Here is a 19793-nt window from a genome sequence, read left to right as displayed (position 1 = left end):
TAAGCTAACTCTCCACCGAGACGGGTCTGGGAGCATCCTACTAACAAAATTGTTTAGGCGTGAAATGATGCTTCCAAAAATGAACGGTTTATTATTGTATCATGCAAGTAACTTAGCACACACGGCGTGGATATTATTATGTCACCACCGCGCAAGGTTTGCTAATAACTGCTTTAGAATTGATAGGTGCTGTAGTTTACATCCACCCCTCCCTTCCCCTCCCCCTCCTTCTGGATCCGCGCATGTAATTTGGTACGGTACGTCATTATAATGGTATGGCTCAAAAAGGTAAGTAATTAACTAACCAAAGAGGTCTGGAACTGAACAACTCGTTTCAGCCGTTTCCAATGAGGAACCAATTTCCCTCATTTCAGACGAATCTGTCAATAAAAGCACCGGTTAATATGAAGAAAAGCAAGGAATTTAACTTTACAAAACTTTACTAAATTTAACTTACATTGTTGACTAGCATGGAATTCAAAACCTTGGATTTTCGGGGCCGCCACGGATGATATTTCCGTTCTCGTACCTTTAGACATACCCCACCCCCACCCCACCCCCCCCACATACACACACTCCCCTCATATCACGTCCATCCCTCATATCGGTCAGTACTCTTTCCATGGGTGGATTCAGGATTTTAGACAGGAGGGTTGTGGCCCTAGTGTCGTTGAAGCCGACTTCCAAGTAGGGAGATGAATTGGAGAGGGACCCTGCCCCCAAACCAAAACATAAATAGTTTAGATGTGAAAATGATGCATACGAAGGCAAACTTAGGCTAAAACAATTGGTATATAATTATAACTACATGCAAGGTTCTACTAATAGCTACTTTTCAATTATTTTGTGTGTGGGCGGGGGGGGGGGGGGGTTCACACGGATGTACACGCCACTTCTCTTTCCCCCTCCCCTCCCCTACCCCCCCCCCCCTCTCCAAGGGCCGCGTCTGCTATCCTATAATGCATTACTGACAACTAGATTTGTCCAGATCCCTAATAAACAATGGAGCCCACTTTAGAAGCTATGACCCATATTTTAGTACACCCAGTCCCACCAACTGGTCAAAGTAATTACCGATGGTCACCTATGCCAATCCAACCCTAACTGTCATAGCCACTATAGCCACTATAGCCACTATAGCCACTATAGCCACTATAGCCACTATAGCCACTCAACATAGTTTTCTGGAGTGCCATGTAGCATTTTGCGGTGTGAACCTGGTTTTCAATGGTTGCTATACGTAAACTGTACAAACAATGTATCTCACCACTACTAACTAATCGATCTGACACAGATGGGTCCTCAACATCTGAAAGAGATGTCGCTTCCGGCGGTTCTGTACAAAAAAAAAAAAAATTATTCATTGGATAGACATAATAATTACGGGGAAAATGTATACCATTGGCGTACCTAGAACAGTTGGCACCTCGTGCAGGGGATGCCGTCATGTGGAGGGTTCTAAAGGGAGGAAGCATCCCCTCCCCCTTTTGAGAACCCTGTTATGTTAAGAAAGTAAGTTGGAGCCTGCAGCAATTACAAAATCGAAGGCATGGAGAGCCAGGAATATATGGTCCCGGCAACATCTATGTCACCGGGACCATACATAATTCACTCCTCATGTTTTTTCTTGAGTCAAAATTATGAAAATGAGATTAATGCCTAGTGGTTTGAATAACAGGTGCTTTGTGAATTCCTGATTGATATCGTGTTAATGACTATTGGTGTAATCCAAGGTTAAATATTAATCTCAATATAGAATAGACATACTGACATCGAATGACATCTATAGCTAATGCTAGAAGTGAATATATTGTTACGTAATCGTGCGATCATATTTATGAAGGGCCTTGACTTATAACATTACCCTCCAATGATCAATAACAGGTTTGATACACGATAATGGAACATAGACATATTTGTTTTCATAACATCTTTCATTGGTAAACATTGACTGATTCTCTGTTATATAAATAATTACCGTTTTTATCATGAGGAGAACCAAGTGGTGGCGTACTGCTGACCACCGTTCGACGAGCTCCTAATATGAATAAAATAGAAAGCATTACAAAGTATATTTCGTATAACGTCACATGTATTGTTATATCAGACTTGTGCGATTGGTGACCAATTTAACAGCAAAACAAATCAAAATTATGTTAAGCACAGAGCATACAGTTTTTGATTATGTAATTCCAGTGCCGTATGACCTATGATTAAGTTATAGATGGACATATATGGTAGACCACAGAGGACGGGAGAAAACATGCGAATTCATAAGAGAATAAAATTTGAATCTATATATACATCTACATTAATTTGATGTAATGAGAAAATTATTCATTTTTATGGTAGGATAAAAAGTTCGAGCAATAAGATATCATGTTTACATGGGATTGGGCCGGGTGTAGGGGGAGGGGGGTTCCCAAATATAGAATATATGATACGATACAATATATGATAATGAATAATTTGTACCAGAACCGTAATCAACCAATGGCTGTGCCAACAAGTGAAGCGAATATTATAGGATGACCAAATCTATACAGCTGCTGAATAAGACAAGGGCAGATATTTAACCATATAAGCAATGTGCTAAAGTAAGCAGAATTTCAAAAAGAAATTGAAAATTATTTGAAGTTTTTATTTATAGCATATTTTACGATTAATCTTCCAAAATAATGGACTACGTTTGCTGTGACGTAACGGTTATGTACATACCTTGGTTATTCAACCTGCGTGACCTATATAAGCATACAAGCAACACCACCACAAACACTAAAACCACGCAAGGAACAGTTGCTGCAATGAAGACAACCTTGCGCCAGTCCGAGAGACCTAAAAGTATTATAGAGAAATGTAAAGCATTATACGGATCAAATTGAAGGCACAGAGAAATGGAGTACTGTATTACATCTAGAGAATGCGATAGCATTTATATAGGAAGAATTGGATGGTAATATAAGTAAAGTCACACCAAGAATTCCAGTAGATTATCAGAATTGAAAACAATTTGAGTTGGAGGGATAGAGGCGTAGTAAAGTGTTGCATCTGGGGTAAATAACGAAAGTATAGGAAAACAGCATCATTTGATTTTTGTATCATGCACGGGAAAAACTATCTAACACACATTTACAACAGTGTAATTCTAGCCACTGGTAACATATGCTTTTTAATTCTACTACCAGTCACTCCCAGAGACACTTAAAGTGCGTATATAGGGTCGCAACCACATAACTTTGTAACGCTTTACCATGTTGCAATAATACCACGCTAAGTGAGTCGGTGACTGATACCAACTCATAACCATGTAGGGCACGAAGTATGTCGAGAAAAGTTATCAACAACGCTCATATCCATGCTCACCTGTTGTTGCTGGTCTATCACTGGTGTCGGCATTATTTTTACTACTGATATTAGGTTGATCTTGCGACGTGGCGTTCGTCAAGGCTTCCGTTGCTAAGGAAGTTGTTTCGAAGAAGATATCGCCATCAGAAGGAACCGGAACTACTTTAGTCGTAGCATTTCCCTCACTGAGCGTACTTATACTCTGAGTAGTGCTTGTGTTCGGTTTGGGACAATTTTGGTCCCGTTTACTTCCGTTAAAGTAACCTTCAGCCCTGTCCCTCAAACTTTCATGAATATCATCGTCAGAGCGAATAAGTGATTGTCGTTTCTGACCAGGCGGAGGAAAGTTAGAACAGATTGCAAATGGATCACCATTCAAACCTCCGTCACACACGCATTTGTGGGTAAATCGGCTCTGGTATATGTCTATGTTTCCGCATAGATGACAAGGCCAACACCTGTTACTAACGGTAGAACAGTAATATCTGCAAGACAAAATTAGTCTCATTGCGTTCTGATTGGTATAGAGGCCCATGCACACGATACGACTTTTTATGGCTCAGTGAAGTATGATCAACGAAGACAGCGTTAATTGCTGCCATCTGAACCGAGAGCCTTACTATTGAGGGGAGGGGAGGGGGAGAGGGGGTCATGTAGGGAGGGGCCATCTTTATAACACACTTCTAAAAATCGAATATAAACAAAAATATGACAATGTGTTTCCTTTGTCTACAATTACATATATCGTTACGCTGACATATATGCGGTATAAAGTTGATTGCCTGTTTTTTTTTTGGTGTGTTATTTGGGGGGCTGGGATGGGGAGTGTGGGGAGGGGGAATGAGATATTAAGGTATAACAGCGCCCAGATTCAGCACACGAAGAAGATGAAGAAGGATATAGAGTAGATTTCAAACATTGCATACTTTCCTTTCTTTTTAGCCACAATTTTATAACGATATTCACAATTGCCCGATATCAAGTAATTTCTGGCTATGTAATCCTAGCTCTATATGAAATTTGATGTAAATGTGTCTAGAGGTATGAGAAACAAAAGCACTTACCCTGGTGGACATGTATCGTACCCTGCGTGACACTGTATGATTTCCTCTTCCTAAGTATTAAAAAACGAGCTCTACGGTGAGTTTTCTCAGGACAAAACCCTCAGTGTTTAATGCACTTTGTGACATGGAGTGGTAGGGGAGGAGGAGGGGGGCGAGGGGGAGGAATGATAGCCACAAATTAAAGGAATCTCACTTTTGTCGGTAAACACTCGGTTAGCTATCTGTATAATCAAACCTCTAATTGGACTCACCTTCCCCTCCTCACCTCCTTCCTAAAATACCATCAGCATTTTAGTATGATGGAGAAATGAAGGAGAGATGCTAAGGGTATGGGGAGTGTCACACAATCCCCAAAGAGGCACTGAGGCCGTGGCTCAGCTTAGTCCCACACACTAGCTTTTGTCATAAGCACTGACCATTTTTTCCTCTTTTTTTTTCTTTTTTTTGCCGTCTTTGTAATTTAGTATTATAACAATATTACATAAAATTGAATGTGGAATTGCAGATACTATTGTTTTCCTTCTTTTTCTGCTTGGTAATGTTTCGGGGTTAATTTTGACTTGTGTTTTGAAACAAAAAACATGATAACATACAGTACTTATATAGAGCTTCATTAAGACCAACTAAGCAACGATCTGTGTAGATCTCACATCATTTCACATTTCTCCCAACAGTTGAATCACGTCTCCAACTGTCTGCTTCTGAAATGTGCCTGTCATGACCTCCCCCCCCCCCCCCTCCCCAAAGACAATGTAGACCGTACTGCTGTTGACTTAGAAGAAATGCTCATCTCAGGGGAAAGTGCACAATATTTTCGACATTCTGTTGTCTCGGTGGATTCAGAGTGTTAGGGATGGCGAGGAAGGATGGCGAAAAGTGTGGTTTTCAGTACAGTAGTACATTTATGAATAGCACCCTCTATTGACATGAACATTCTATGTACTTTTATTTGACTGTCTCCTCCCTCCTCCCCCTCCCTCCTCCCTCCTCCCTTCTCCCTCCTGCCTCCTGCCTCCTCCCTCCTCCCTCCTCCCTCCTCCCTCACTCTCTCCCCCTTACCCATCCCCACTCCTCTCCTTCAAGTGCCCTATGCATGATTTCCCATGTTTAATATACTTCAGTATACTTACCCCGAAAGAACTTCGTAGACCGAGCAGAAGAACGAACCAATACTGCATACTGTACTCACAGAGCTTGATATGGGGCAGTAAACAATATGCAGCTGTATTGAATGAAATATGAATAAAAATGGACATAATTATAAATTATTTTCAAATCAGTTTTATTGATCAAATCGGTGATGCGATAGCAATAACATGGTGAGAAAAGAAGAGGATACTAATTTTAACAGAATTATATTAGTAAATATAGAAAACATAACATGTATGAGAATACAGAAACATAACCAAAGTCTGTGTTAGTTTCCGAGAATTTATGCAAATTTGTTTCACCGAAAGTAACATCGAAGAAGAAAAACTGGGGTAAGTGACAAAAGAAGAAAAAGAAGACAATCAAAAGCAAATAACTTGTTGGTGAGTTTATAAAAAGTCACACTACTGAAGATGGAAGCCCCCGCGAGACCCCCTTCCCCCCCCCCAGACACAACCTCTTACGCACACCACTGTCAGGGAGTGATGGAAGTTTCTGCAAATTGGGGTGTTATTCTTGTTAGAATGTGGCCAATGTTATACATGCATACACTATCCTACCTTATACCGAAGGGATTCCGACAGAATGTCAGTCCCTGGGTCCTCTATTCCGGCACCACCCCCTGCATTCCGCCCCTCTCACCAAACTGATGTTTTTTTTTAATCTAAAATCGCCATCAGCTCGTTAAAGACTCATAATTGACAAATAAGGAGTAATGTTTTAGAAAATATATTGGAATTTTCGGGCCCCGAACTTCGTCAGCAATACTTGGCAGTCGAATGAAAAGTGCAGAAGTTAACACAATGAAAGTATAACGCTAGATAAGTGTAAGTTATATATATATATATATATATATATATATATATATATATATATATATATATATAGCCTATATACATACATATATATATAATTATATAAATATATATATATATATACATATATATATATATATATATACATATATATATGTATATATATATATATATATATATATATATATATATATATATATATATATATATATAACTTACACTTATCTAGCGTTATACTTTCATTGTGTTAACTTCTGCACTTCCTTTACAAGAAGTCCTATTAAACAAACTAAATTATTATTTCTATATAGAACAATATGTTATTACTAATTGTTACATGAAAGGAGGAAATAAAGAAAACAATAGGTTTGTTTGTATCAAGATTAAGTAGATCAAATAAAGAATAATTAACAAGAGTAATTAAATTTTTACCTTTCATTGTTCAATAGTAGTTATATATGTAGGCTGAAACAGGTTGACTTACAGAACCGGCAAATAAATTGTTAAAAGCCTCAGATTAAAGAGCACCAACTTATGGGTGTGAGTCAATTGGTAGAAGCAATCGACCTGTTATCCATTGAGTTCCCTGTTACTCTCATGTCCAAATGGTGGTCATACCATGTAGCAAGTACACTTTGTCAATGTCCCTGTAATACAATGAAAAACTGTGGTTGCATTTATGCCATCCGTCGATCCCAACCATCGAAATCGGATGCGAAATATTGATTTATTTAGACCTTTCTTATTTATCAAAAGAAAATTACGAAAATATTAAATCTTACCTAAATAGAAATCAGAGATTCATTTTGTAGAAAACAATTATAATCCAGATTTTAAATTAACCTGTGAGCTCTTCGTGTCCTCATCACGGAGTTATTACTGAACAACAGCTATTATAGTATGTGTGTGTGTGTCTGTGTACCATCTACATACTGTTGTATGCTGGTCGTGTGTGTGGGAAAAACGAACGGTAGCCTACGCAAACTACAACGTATGATCACCGTATAGTTATCACAAGGCTTGGAAAAATGAGCAGGTGTAATCCGTTCGATAACATCTGTTGGGTACTTTGATAAATTAACAAAGAAAATAACACTGTTTATTAACATAGCAAACATCATTATTAAATATGAAGTTAAGTTATAAATCTGATATAGTGCGTAGTTAACCAGTTTGTTTCTCATTCAGCGAAGTTTGTTGATAGAATAAACCGAATCAAAGTTAGTTGACTGCTACGTACAAGATACGATATCTGGAATTTGAAAGAAAAGTCCAGAAGAAATGATTTCTCCTCTGAAGAAGACCAGGATCGAAAAACCAGGCCCTCTAACGTTTAAATATATTTAGCAACACAGGTTATTTGCAGTAGATACTAGCCGTTGTTTTTAACAGTGCTTTCTCTCTTTGAATATCCAATGTTGATATCTCGAAACGGTATTTATGAACTGAATGTAAATTTTACGGGCATGCTTAGCCGAATGTAGTCCTCTTTGATCAGTAAAGTATAGATTTTAGCTTGTATGGAGTTTTATTTTAATGCATAGTTTTCATGAACCAAGAAGGTCGGTGAATACTGCCGGCGGGAATGTGAAGTTTCAATCGGTCTATTTTAAATTCAACTTCTCCATATCCATTCGATGGGTTAGTAATACAAGCGTATATACCAGTCCCCCTCTCCCCCTTCCCCGCTAATATTTGGTCTGCCCATTATCGCCTGATTCCTATCAAGGTATAGGATTCGATTCCCGCCGGTTCGATTCCCGCCGACAGCAATGTGTGTCGTCTGGCAAGGGTATTGTTCAATAACAACTTCCCGACATGGACGTTAAATGGATGTGTGCCGAGAGATTGGCTTCGGTCAGCTTGCGAGTCTATAAGCCTCCATGGCTTCTTTCGCGAGTTCCTGCTTGCGGGAAGATCACATATACATACATACATACATACATACATACATACATACATACATACATACATACATACATACATACATACATACATACATACATACATACATACATACATACATACATACATACATACATACATACATACATACATACATACATACATACATACATACATACATACATACATACGCACCCAATGAGTAAAGTCGGGACATGCTTTTTCATCCCATTTTCTCCACATAACCCGGGACCTGTAGGAAACTTGTGTGTAGGGTGGGGACATGTCTGTAAAATATACTATTTACCATTTAAGGGCAAAATAACCCTTTGAGCTAAATAAAATACCATAAAAGATGTAAAGAAATGAAAGAAATGGCTAGTTTGTAAATGCACAATCCCCCAAAACACAGGACATTATTAGGCACCACGTGCAATGCCAGGACATAGAGTGAATGTACCAATAAACCCAAGACATCAAAAATAACTCAAATAATGTGCATGCATTTAACCAGTTTAGGGCAAAACTAACTGCTTGACTTATTAAAATAATACAAAACATGTAAATAAATGAAGGAAATGGCTAGTATGGAAAAATGACACAATTCCCCAAAACACAGGACATGATTAGGCACCACGTGCAATGCCAGGACATAGAGTGAACGTACCAATAAACCCAAGACATCAAAAATAACTCAAATAATGTGCATGCATTTAACCAGTTTAGGAAAAAACTTACTGTTTGACTTATTAAAATACTACAAAACATGTAAATAAATGAAGGAAATGGCTAGTATGGAAAAATGACACAATCCCCCAAAACACAGGACATGATTAGGCACCATGTGCAATGCCAGGACATAGAGTGAATGTACCAATAAACCCAAGACATCAAAAATAACTCAAATAATGTGCATGCATTTATCTAGGTTAGGGCAAAACTTGCTGTTTGACTTATTAAAATACTACAAAACATGTAAATAAATGAAGGAAATGGCTAGTCTGAAAAAATGACACAATCCCCCAAAACACAGGACATGATTAGGCACCACATGCAATGTCAGGACATAGTGTGCATGTACCAATAAACCCAAGACATCAAAAATAACTCAAATAATGTGCATGCATTTATCCAGGTTAGGGCAAAACTTGCTGTTTGACTTATTAAAATACTACAAAACATGTAAATAAATGAAGGAAATGGCTAGTCTGAAAAAATGCGCTTAAATTTCAGGGGGCTTCTTTCCCTGGACCCTCCAATAATGCCGGTCGCTTGACACCAAACCAGGTACCTACAACATACAATTTAATCGTTGGGACTTGGGCCCACCCGGTTTGACTAAAAAACTGGCGAGAGCCCTGACATATGATAAGTTCAGTCAAATAAAGTATTTCTCAGAATTGTTTTTAATGCAAGCAAGATTTAAAAAATGCAGCCAGGGCTTAGATCATTTTTTTATGCCGGGTGTAATGTTCATGCTTTACAATTATGCATTAGGATACAATAACTTCAACAGTAATGAGAATCCACTCTCAAACACAGGTCATGTAAGGCAGGAAATGACGACAATAAGGCTCGGTGGTAGATTTTCTAATTTATTTAAAAAATAAAGCAAAACCCTGCAAGAGGAATAATAGAGTTAAGAAAATGTAAGAATGTTTTGATATATTAGCGTGTACACAAATTTTGCTATTATAACATATCCGACTGACATAGTGTTACATTCATACAGTATGTTAACTTAATATTCCCTCATTCCTATATGTGCAAGAATTTCATCAGAGTCCACTTAAAATAATATGAAGCAACTCTTTGCACAAGAAATATGGTATTAAATCAATTGGATTATGAAGTAAATGTTATGACAATAAGTATACAATAACTTATGCTATTATTGTTTAAATAACTCCCGGTTCTGCAGTTGGCAGCGAAACGTGTGAGAACACAAAGTTACCCTGGGCTGTAACACATTTTTCGGAACATCAAGTTACCCTGTGGACACATGAGGGAACACTCATTACCCCTACTTTAAATACGGAAAAGTAGGCAGGAACACACTGTATACCTTTTACTAAATTCTGGCAGGAAGACAGTACACCTGGTCCGTACAGAGTGCGTCATCACTCTTGCAACGACATAATAATAATAGCCACGCCACAATTGTCTCTACTGCTTTTTTATGTTAACCCTTAGACCATGTAAGAAAATAATTAGGGGCGAGTACTACATCTTGTCTGCAACATGAGCACATGAATTCATATCACTTTATTTTACTCTTTTGAGGGCTGATTTGTTTTGTTTTACCAATATGTCAGTTGACGCTAACTCTCATACAAGCAGAAGAAAATGTTGTAAGATTTACTCTCAAACATATAAGTACTTACAACATCTTCTTTTGCAACATAATGGGCTCAATCCTCACATAAAAACCATTTATATTTTAAATGGAATATATACTTGAAGAATAGAGGCCATATGGTTCATTGTTCCTGTTTGCCTGAAGGTAATGCCATTACAAATACTCTAGCCCAGGGCTATTAAAAGGTATATCCCTGATAAAGTCGGAGGACATTGCTAAAAATTAAGGTAATACAGATATCCATCCTCACACACATGTCCATGCATACTTGATAAAGTTGGGTATAATATAAATATTTAATGCATGGCTGAACTATAAACTCCAGCAGGACAATTTGAATTTATACTTAAGCTCATATAACCATTTGGACTATATTTAATATACTAGGAGACCATGGCCATTAACTAAAGATAACTTCATTAGGCATAACTTACGTATATAAACAACAAAAAGGACAATGTAACAGGCATATGGCCTATATAAATGTCTGTGATAGTACTACAGCAATCTTCACCAGGAAGATAGAAAGCAACCATACCCAAAATACTTTAATCAAAAGTGAATTCTTGTTAAACTAGGTTGTTGTAAAAAAAAGTATGGTAATCTATTCTCAAATGCAGGACAATGTAACAGGCATATAGCCAATATGGGAGTCAATGACGATTTTACAGGTAATTTCAACAGAATGATTGAATGACAACTTTAACCATAAGCCCTTGTTGAAAGGCATGCTCTTGATGAAAGAGGTAGAAGAACATTAATGGAGAAAATGTCAGGAAATATGGAAATCCATGAAACATGTTAATAGCGATAGGGCCTTTACAAAAGTCAATGACTTTAACACAAGACATTTCATCATGAAGATTGAAAGCTATCCAAAATCACAGGCCCCTATTCAAAGGTACAACTGTTTTTGATAGAATAGCTAGAACATTAAAACAGTCAGGAAATATTTAGATCCATCCTAAACACAGGACAATTGTATCTAACATAGGGCCTATATAAGAGTCCAGGATAATACTACAGTAAACTTCACCATGCAAGATGATTGAAAGCCATCCTAAATCACAGGCACTTGTTAATTGGTGATTCCATGATAAAATAGGAGAACATAAATAAAAAATCAAATGTCATAACATTACTTAAGTCATCCCCAAACACAGGATAAAGTTACATGCATAAATCCCCTATGTATGGGAGTCAATGACTATAACACAAAAAAACAATCATCAGGAAGATTAAAGTCCTAAATCATAGGCCCCTATTCAAAGTTATTTACATGATAAAATAGGAAAATAGGAAAATAGAAAAAAAAAATCAAATGTTTTAAAATTAGTTAACCATCCTCAAACACAGGACAAATTTACATGCAAAAATCCCCTATGTATGGGAGTCAATGACTATAACACAAAAACTTCACCAAAATGTATGAAAGCTGCCAAAATCACAGGCCTTTGTTGAAAGGTACAAATGTTCTGATAGAACAGGAGAACATTAAAAAATAGAAGGAAATTTATCTGGCATAGGGCCTATATTAGAGTCCAGGATAATACTACAGTAAAACTTCACGATACAAGATGACAGAAAGCCATCCTAGATCACAGGCACTTGTTAATTGGTATGTTCTTGATGACATAGAAGACAAAGGCGTACAAGGCAGGGAGGCAAGACTGCCCCCCAAATTTAAATAGCTTGCCCGAATCTTTTTCAAATATATGCCCGACAATGCCATGATTTTCTTTATTTAGCATCATGATGCCCAAATATTTCTGTGTAACACCACCGCAAGTGCAGCTCATCTGGGCTACTAGCTTTTTGCACGATCAAATTTTTTTCTAACTAGTCAACTGTATACCTGAACATTCCCGACATGAGTGTATATCAGACACATTTTTTTCATAGATGGGGGCGGGGGGGGGGGGGGGATGCGTACAAGCCTAAAAGTACAGGTTTATCATATTCTTTGTTATATTTTATTTTTTCTGTGAGACAAATTGCAGTCTTACCCGACACAGCGACAATATCCCGCCTACGTGTCGTTGAACAATGTATGTTTTTCTGTAGGTAGCTGAGTACTGTGTTAAAATAATAAATATGGTAACTAAACAGGAGCTTAAGAAATATACTGTCCTATTTTTCCCCTTCAAAATGATGTTACAATTTTTCTTCTTGTAATTTACCAATATTTTAGGGAAGTGTAAATTTCTAAACTGTGAGGTTATAAAATAAAGAATGTTTAGATGCAACTTGCAAGGCCTCAGAAGTGCCGTTTCCGGCAATCTGAGAGGCACCTTTCGCCCAAAATTTTCTTGTACGCTATGCGCCAACCGATGGTGGCGCTCCACTTAGATAGTGTGACGGGAACTTTCGAGCACAACAATTTCTGCCCCCCCGCCCCAAACTTAAATGGTCCCCTACGCCTATGATAGAAGAACAATAATATCAGAAAACGTTAGGAATTATTTAAAGCTATCCTCAAAAACAGAACAATGTAACAGGCAGAGGGCCTCTATGGGAGTCAATGACTTTAACAAAACAAACTTCATCAGAAAAATTGAAGGCTATCCTAAATCATAGGCCTAGGTTCAAAGGTATTTCCATGATAAAATAGGAAAATAGAAATAAAAAATCAAAGGTCATAAAATTAGCAAACCATCCCCAAACACAGGACAAAATTACATGCATAAATCCTCTATGTATGGGAGTCAATGACTATAGAATAGGAGAATATTCAAAAAGTCAGGAAATATTTGTACCCAATCTCAAGCACAGGACAATTTTATCTGGCATAGGGCCTATATTAGAGTCCAGGATTATACTACAGTTAACTTCACCATGCAAGATGATTGAAAGCCGTCCTAAATCACAGGCACTTGTTGATTGGTATGTTCTTGATGACATAGAAGAACATCTATATCAGAAAAGGTCAGGAAATACTTAAATCTATCCTCAAAAACAGAACAATGTAAAAGGCAGAGGGCCTCTTTGGGAGTCAATGACTTTAACAAAACAAAATTTATCAGAAAATTTGAAGGCTATCCTAAATCATAGGCCTAGGTTCAAAGGTATTTCCATGATAAAATAGGAAAATAGAAATAAAAAAATAAAAGGTCATAAAATTAGTTAACCATCCTCAAACACAGGACAAAATTACATGCATAAATCCTCTATGTATGGGAGTCAATGACTAAAGAATAGGAGAATATTAAAAAAGTCAGGAAATATTTGTACCCAATCTCAAGCACACGACAATTTTATCTGGCATAGGGCCTATATTAGAGTCCATGATAATACTACAGTTAACTTCACAATGCAAGATGACTAAAAGCCATCCTAAATCACAGGCACTTGTTGATTGGTATGTTCTTGATGACATAGAAGAACATCTATATCAGAAAAGGTCAGGAAATATTTAAATCTATCCTCAAAAACAGAACAATGTAACAGGCAGAGGGCCTCTATGGGAGCTGTCAATGACTTTAGCAAAACAAAATTCATCAAAAAGATTGAAGGCTATCCTAAATCATAGGCCTAGGTTCAAAGGTATTTCCATGATAAAATAGGAAAAAATAACAAAATCAAAGGTCATAAAATTATATTTTCTGTTAACCATGGTTGCTGCCATAGATCACTGTCAGTGAAAAATAAATTTGTGTCATCTTCAACATAACCAATGAGAAATTTTCAGAAATAAGTACATCAATAACATAACTTTTGAAAAGCAGAGACCCAAAGATAGATCAGGGGTCACCACAAATGAGGTCTAATGGATCAGAACTGCCTATTTAAAACATGTGAATTTTCTTTTTGTAATTGTCTTAAGGGTTTCTGATCCAGTGTAACCAATTTGCCACGGAAACCATATGCATATTTTTGTAAGAAATTTATTATGGTCATTTGCATCAGACGCCTTTGTAGTGGTCTAAAGGCATGTGATAGAAATATAAATGTTACTAGTATCATCACCACATGATTTCACATGCTTAGACATTTTAAACTTCACAATTGGCCCTCTTTCCCTACAATGTACTAACAAAATGATTTCCCAATGATACAAAAAGTAAAAGTAAATTGGTTTCCCCAAAAACAGAATTTGTAATGAGAAATGAACAACTCTCATGTAAATCACCTTCAGGACCGCTACTTGATTCCCCAAGCAGGGAGATGGAGTATTTGGATAAGAGAGGCTTTCCTTCTCTTCTGGTCCTTGCCCTCATAGGGCCATAATGGACACCCAAAGAGTCACCAATGATTTCGAAGTCTGCTTCTGCAAGAAGCCTGCCAGCTTTGAGGGAAGATTGTACCCCTATATTACAAAGGGATGAGAATATAGACAAAACATGAAGAACCATTATCTACAGTACATTACATTTTTAATGGCTGATTTTCAGAACTTCTTAAAATCTCAAGTGCTGTACCTCTTAATTATTATAGAAATTTCCAAAACTACCGTCAGCAAAGAAATAAAATTGGAAGCTTAATATCTACCATTAAGAACTGCTTTCAACATATATTCAATGAAGTAATAGCAAGAGATCATTCTCAATATATGCACATTTGCTGAGCTGCAAGACATTTGTCTATTTATGATCATTATCACTTTAAACTTCCCCTGTTCAAAATACAAGAAGTTCAGGAACCAAAATGGCTCAGCAAAATTTCAAAAACTCATTCAAATGAGTGGCATGCAAAGAAGCACCCCTAATGCAAACAGGTGGACAGAACAAAATTGTTTCTTAATTTGTACGCATTAACATATCATCATTAGCTGCTGCCATACCACACATGCTCCAAGCATAAAGGAGTGAAACCTACACATGTAGTCAGTATATTTCAAATTCCAATAACACACAAATGTTTTGAAACTGTATGCCCAATGCAACTTCCATTTAACTGTCTAATCACTCTCAATATGTCAAGTTACTGTGTTGTACCATATATAACTTCCATTTACAAAATGACCTGTTTCAAACAAGGATGATTATAAGTGCTTAGCAGAGAGACATATAATTGGAAACAATTCCATATTTAAAAGTTGTAACTGAAAAAGTTTTTTAAAGATAGTTCTATATGAGTTCTGCTATCGCTAGAGCAACTGATGGGTGTTGCTTATTTTGGTTAACATTTTGTCCAAAGGCCAAAGCCACTCTTGAACTTTAATCTGTCGTCACCCTTTGATGTTCTACAGTTTTGACTTCTTCATCCTTTTCTGCCCTAACACTGCCTTACTGAGTGACCAACATCTTCATACTGAATGACTTTTGTCCTACTATATAGGGCATAGTCCTAAATCAGAAACAGAATCTTTGTACAACACTGCAGGTTAAAGGACTGATCAAGCATATGTGCAGGTGATAAGAACATATTATAAACATATATAGTCACATGGACAGACAAATTCATTTAAACTTACATGAGTAGCTCACTATCCACAATCCAGCAGCAATGCCTGTAATATACTTCATAGTTCTGGGACATTTCCCCTTTTCTGCAAAAAAGATTTAAAACACAAAGTGATTTTGCTTCCTTTATTGTTTGTGAAATGACCTAATCAGTCCTTGATAAAATGTATGTACACAACCTGCACTAGTTAATAAAGTTTATGAATGACATTCAAGAAGGTCAGCCTAAGGTCAGAATTTTGACAATGTCAACAAGTGCACACTTTTAAGGGTATTAAAGAACTCCTTATCACACCCAGCAATTAAACTCAAACATGAAGATATATGAAAGAATACTGAAATCCATGAGTTTAGATATTTTATTCACATGTGCTGTTGGTTAATGATTACTTAAAAGATTTTGAAGTTACCAATAACATGAAGCGAGTTAACTAACTGATAAAAGAATGAGAAGACATTAAAATAGAGTTACAACAATACTCACCAGCAATGAGAATAACATGGGTTGTGGTACTCTCTATCATTGCAGTATATCTACAACCATGGAGGTCTGCCAGCTTCTGTATATGATTCTGTATAGCAAAATCAGATAGGTTAAAAAAAATTGAAGTGAGTATATGTCACTTATAAATAAGAATATAAACCACATTTATGCTCTTAATTGAAGAGTATATTTAGGATCTTACTTTTGATCGATTTTCAAAGTCTGAAGCACAATCATGTAAATTCTAACACTAGAAATAACAGATAGTGAATAACTTTCTTTACAAGTCAGTAATATTCATATCCATGCATGCACAAAAGAGAATGTTCACATAAATGTCAAATACCTCTTAAAGGAGTTCACAAGAGCACCAATGGTACAGTAACTCATACCATAATGACAAGTATGAATTAGAGCAGCTAATAAGAGTCCAATTAAAAACCCTTTGTCACAGCGTGAGCTGAATTTCAACCAAAGCTATTAGTATTCTGGATAATCACAAGTCTTTGACCAAAAAGTCCTTAAGATTAAAGATAAGAGCACAATAATGGACAGTCTGCACCGAATAATACAACTCACCCTGCAATGAATGAATAGGCCTAACCTATATGCATATTGCATTAGCAAAGTTAAGTTTGGTATGGAGAGCAAAAATGTTTACAGTATGTTGTTTTCACTTGCCTTCAAGTTTTGAAAAGATCCCTAAATCTGCCTGTTGTTGTCAAAATGGCTGTTGATAACCCAAACTCTGACAAAATATTCCCCAACACATGCATAAACAAAAAACTGTACAGCAATAGGAAGGATATATTTATCTCCCTTTTCATAAAAATAGCTATCAGCTGTGTGAGTGTGTCCTGACATATGGTCTTGATAACAGAAAGTTTCTTAAGTTAACACACATGTCAATGGACAGAATACCACTCACCTGCTGGGACCGATGCTTTAAGCCACTTGACACAAATGAGAATGCACTTAGGACAGTCTCTGCATCCATTTGGTCTGGCAAAGGATCACTTTGATTTTTGGTGTCTGCAGATCCACTAAAGACAGTCTCTGCATCCATCTGGTCTGGCAAAGGATCACTTTGATTTTTGGTGTCTGCAGATCCACTAGGGACAGTCTCTGCATCCATCTGGTCTGGCAAAGGATCACTTTGATTTTTGGTGTCTGCAGATCCACTAGGGACAGTCTCTGCATCCATTTGGTCTGGCAAAGGATCACTTTGATTTTTGGTGTCTGCACAATATTGTATGGTGCAACTATCAGGATTGAGATGATTTTCTAAAAAAGAAAAAATAATTGAATATGATAACAACACAAAGATCAGAGTGATTTTCGACATAGCTGAAGTGGCCAATGGTTCACATAAACAGGCCATATATTGGCAGATTTGATGCCCCAAAACAGTGAACAATTAAACAGATACATGCCTGCTTATATGCAAACATTTTGTAAAATCAACTTTTAATCAAACTCGTCCTTGAATTGCAATATATATATTTATATATATATATATATATATATGTTAATGCAATGGAGGTAAACGACAAAGGCAAATGAATATATATAAATGAAAATCGTAATGAGTTGGAAAATCAAGAACAGTGAAAAAACTTTCAGCCTCCACCGGGATTCGAACCACGGGCCTCCCGTTTGGGAAGTGTTTTATTATACAAATAATTTATTTTAGCATAAAAGAGTCATTTGATAACATGGTGTTTATAATCTAAGAAGAAAAGAGAGGTTGTTGCATGGATGAGTAGTTAGATCTATGTAGATTGGACAAGGTGTTTTCATAACAGTTATTAAGATTGATTATTTGTAATCTATGTATGTATGTAACACTAAGTAGGAGTGAAGTGGAGAAGCGTTATACTCCTTACCCAATTCCATGCTTTATCACTGATCAGAAGTAGTCTTGAAAATAACATGGAGTTAACAATATTCAAGAATGAGGCATATGAATAATAGATTCCACAATCACATTACCAGAGGTGACCGTCCACCGAACAGTGACCCTTCTTAATTTGCAAATAAGCTAACAGGGCTAAATAAACCTTCCATGGCAAAAAGTATTACTGTCATGGCAAATGAAGTTATCCCATGACTTATGGAGTGCATGGCAAAACAATGTGAAATCACCCACAGTTGTCTCATTTCCAATTTTCAATTGTGGCTTATAATCATTGTACAAATGTACTGAAAGTCCTTTAGTGTAAAACAAGAACTTGTATTGTTTTCTCACGTCATCTTTCTTTACCAGGAAAACTTTCTGTCTCTACGGGAAAATCCTACTGTCCCAAAATCAAGAGCTTGTCCATTCTATTGATTTTTTTGTGACAAAATATATAATAGTCAACTCTTCAAACAGGGCTTCACTGTTCATATATTATTGACCTAACAGTAATTGTATGAAAGCAATAGCAGGATCATTGCAAAAGCTATCACATTTTATTTTGATATCTTGAAAATGAAATATATATACTTATAATGTAATTAACATGTCTAATCTCAAGGAAGTGGTATGTAAGTGCAACCAACATAATGACATAAAGAACAGACTGGATAAAGTGGTATATACTTCACTATTCCCTCGTTAAACAAATGCTGGCTGAAACAGACAGTTTAAATCAATTTGTGAGTAATTTTTTTACTGCCAAGATATATTTAAGTAGCTTGACAGTGGCTCAAATACAGCAGCAATCCTGTTAATCAAAGCAAATAGTTGTTATGTCTCACCTGGATATCAGATGACTTCTTGTATCGGCAACGATTGTTGCTGGTGTTTTCAGGACTTGTCCAGCAGAAAGTTCCCATTGCTTTTGTAAGAAGGGTAGTGCCATGGGTAAATTGTCTAGAAATACCAAAATCTCCCAGAAGTATCTTTTCATTGTGATCTATGAACAAACAAAAGCAATTAATGTGCAATTAGTATAGACAATAAATCCATAAAAGACAATTTGATTTCTGCACAGAAAGGTGACTATTGTTACTTTTACATTACTAATAAAATAAAATTATACCTTTATATATGATTTTCTGTTTTAATTGAAGCTGTAAAGCTATTAAATTAAAAGTTTCTTCTACATGATTTTAAAACCACTGCAATGTTTGTGGCTTTAACTTGGTAAAATGATATAGTAAAATGGACATTTACAAATTTAATTCTACCTCATTTGCTCGGTGGTACTTTTCCTCACTGAGACTTTAAATAATATATATTGCTTATTTTGGCGAATAAGAAAGAACCACTGGGAGGTATTCCTT

The 19793-nt window shown here is 36.5% G+C and overlaps 2 protein-coding genes across 7 annotated transcripts in view; both read right to left on the bottom strand.

The window, feature by feature from the left end:
- Positions 1–19793, bottom strand: part of LOC139964375 (uncharacterized) — a 50415-nt gene that overhangs the window by 9555 nt on the left and 21067 nt on the right. For 2 of the 6 annotated variants that reach the window (XM_071965951.1, XM_071965950.1), the window contains 8 exons: positions 6806–7020; positions 5540–5631; positions 4410–4459; positions 3364–3830; positions 2719–2835; positions 1979–2038; positions 1268–1336; positions 306–380 (listed from right to left, as the gene is read on the bottom strand). In XM_071965951.1, the coding sequence (XP_071822052.1) occupies positions 306–380; positions 1268–1336; positions 1979–2038; positions 2719–2835; positions 3364–3830; positions 4410–4459; positions 5540–5631; positions 6806–6812 (937 nt within the window). In that variant the 5' untranslated portion in view covers positions 6813–7020. Of the gene's footprint in view, positions 1–305; positions 381–1267; positions 1337–1978; positions 2039–2718; positions 2836–3363; positions 3831–4409; positions 4460–5539; positions 5632–6805; positions 7021–7155; positions 9486–19793 lie in introns of those variants that run through there. The other 4 variants (XM_071965953.1, XM_071965952.1, XM_071965954.1 and 1 more) reach the window with 4 other exon arrangements.
- Positions 12338–17998, bottom strand: LOC139964380 (uncharacterized). The gene is made up of 4 exons (XM_071965958.1): positions 17452–17998; positions 16524–16611; positions 16051–16125; positions 12338–14943 (listed from the first exon to the last, which is right to left on the bottom strand). Exons 1-4 carry the CDS (start codon positions 17902–17904, stop codon positions 14657–14659), a joined length of 903 nt encoding a protein of 300 aa, XP_071822059.1. The 5' UTR covers positions 17905–17998; the 3' UTR covers positions 12338–14656.

This window comes from Apostichopus japonicus, chromosome 22 (assembly GCF_037975245.1).
Source record: "Apostichopus japonicus isolate 1M-3 chromosome 22, ASM3797524v1, whole genome shotgun sequence".
In the NCBI taxonomy this organism is placed as follows: domain Eukaryota; kingdom Metazoa; phylum Echinodermata; class Holothuroidea; order Aspidochirotida; family Stichopodidae; genus Apostichopus; species Apostichopus japonicus.
This window is presented reverse-complemented; position numbering and strand designations above follow the sequence as displayed.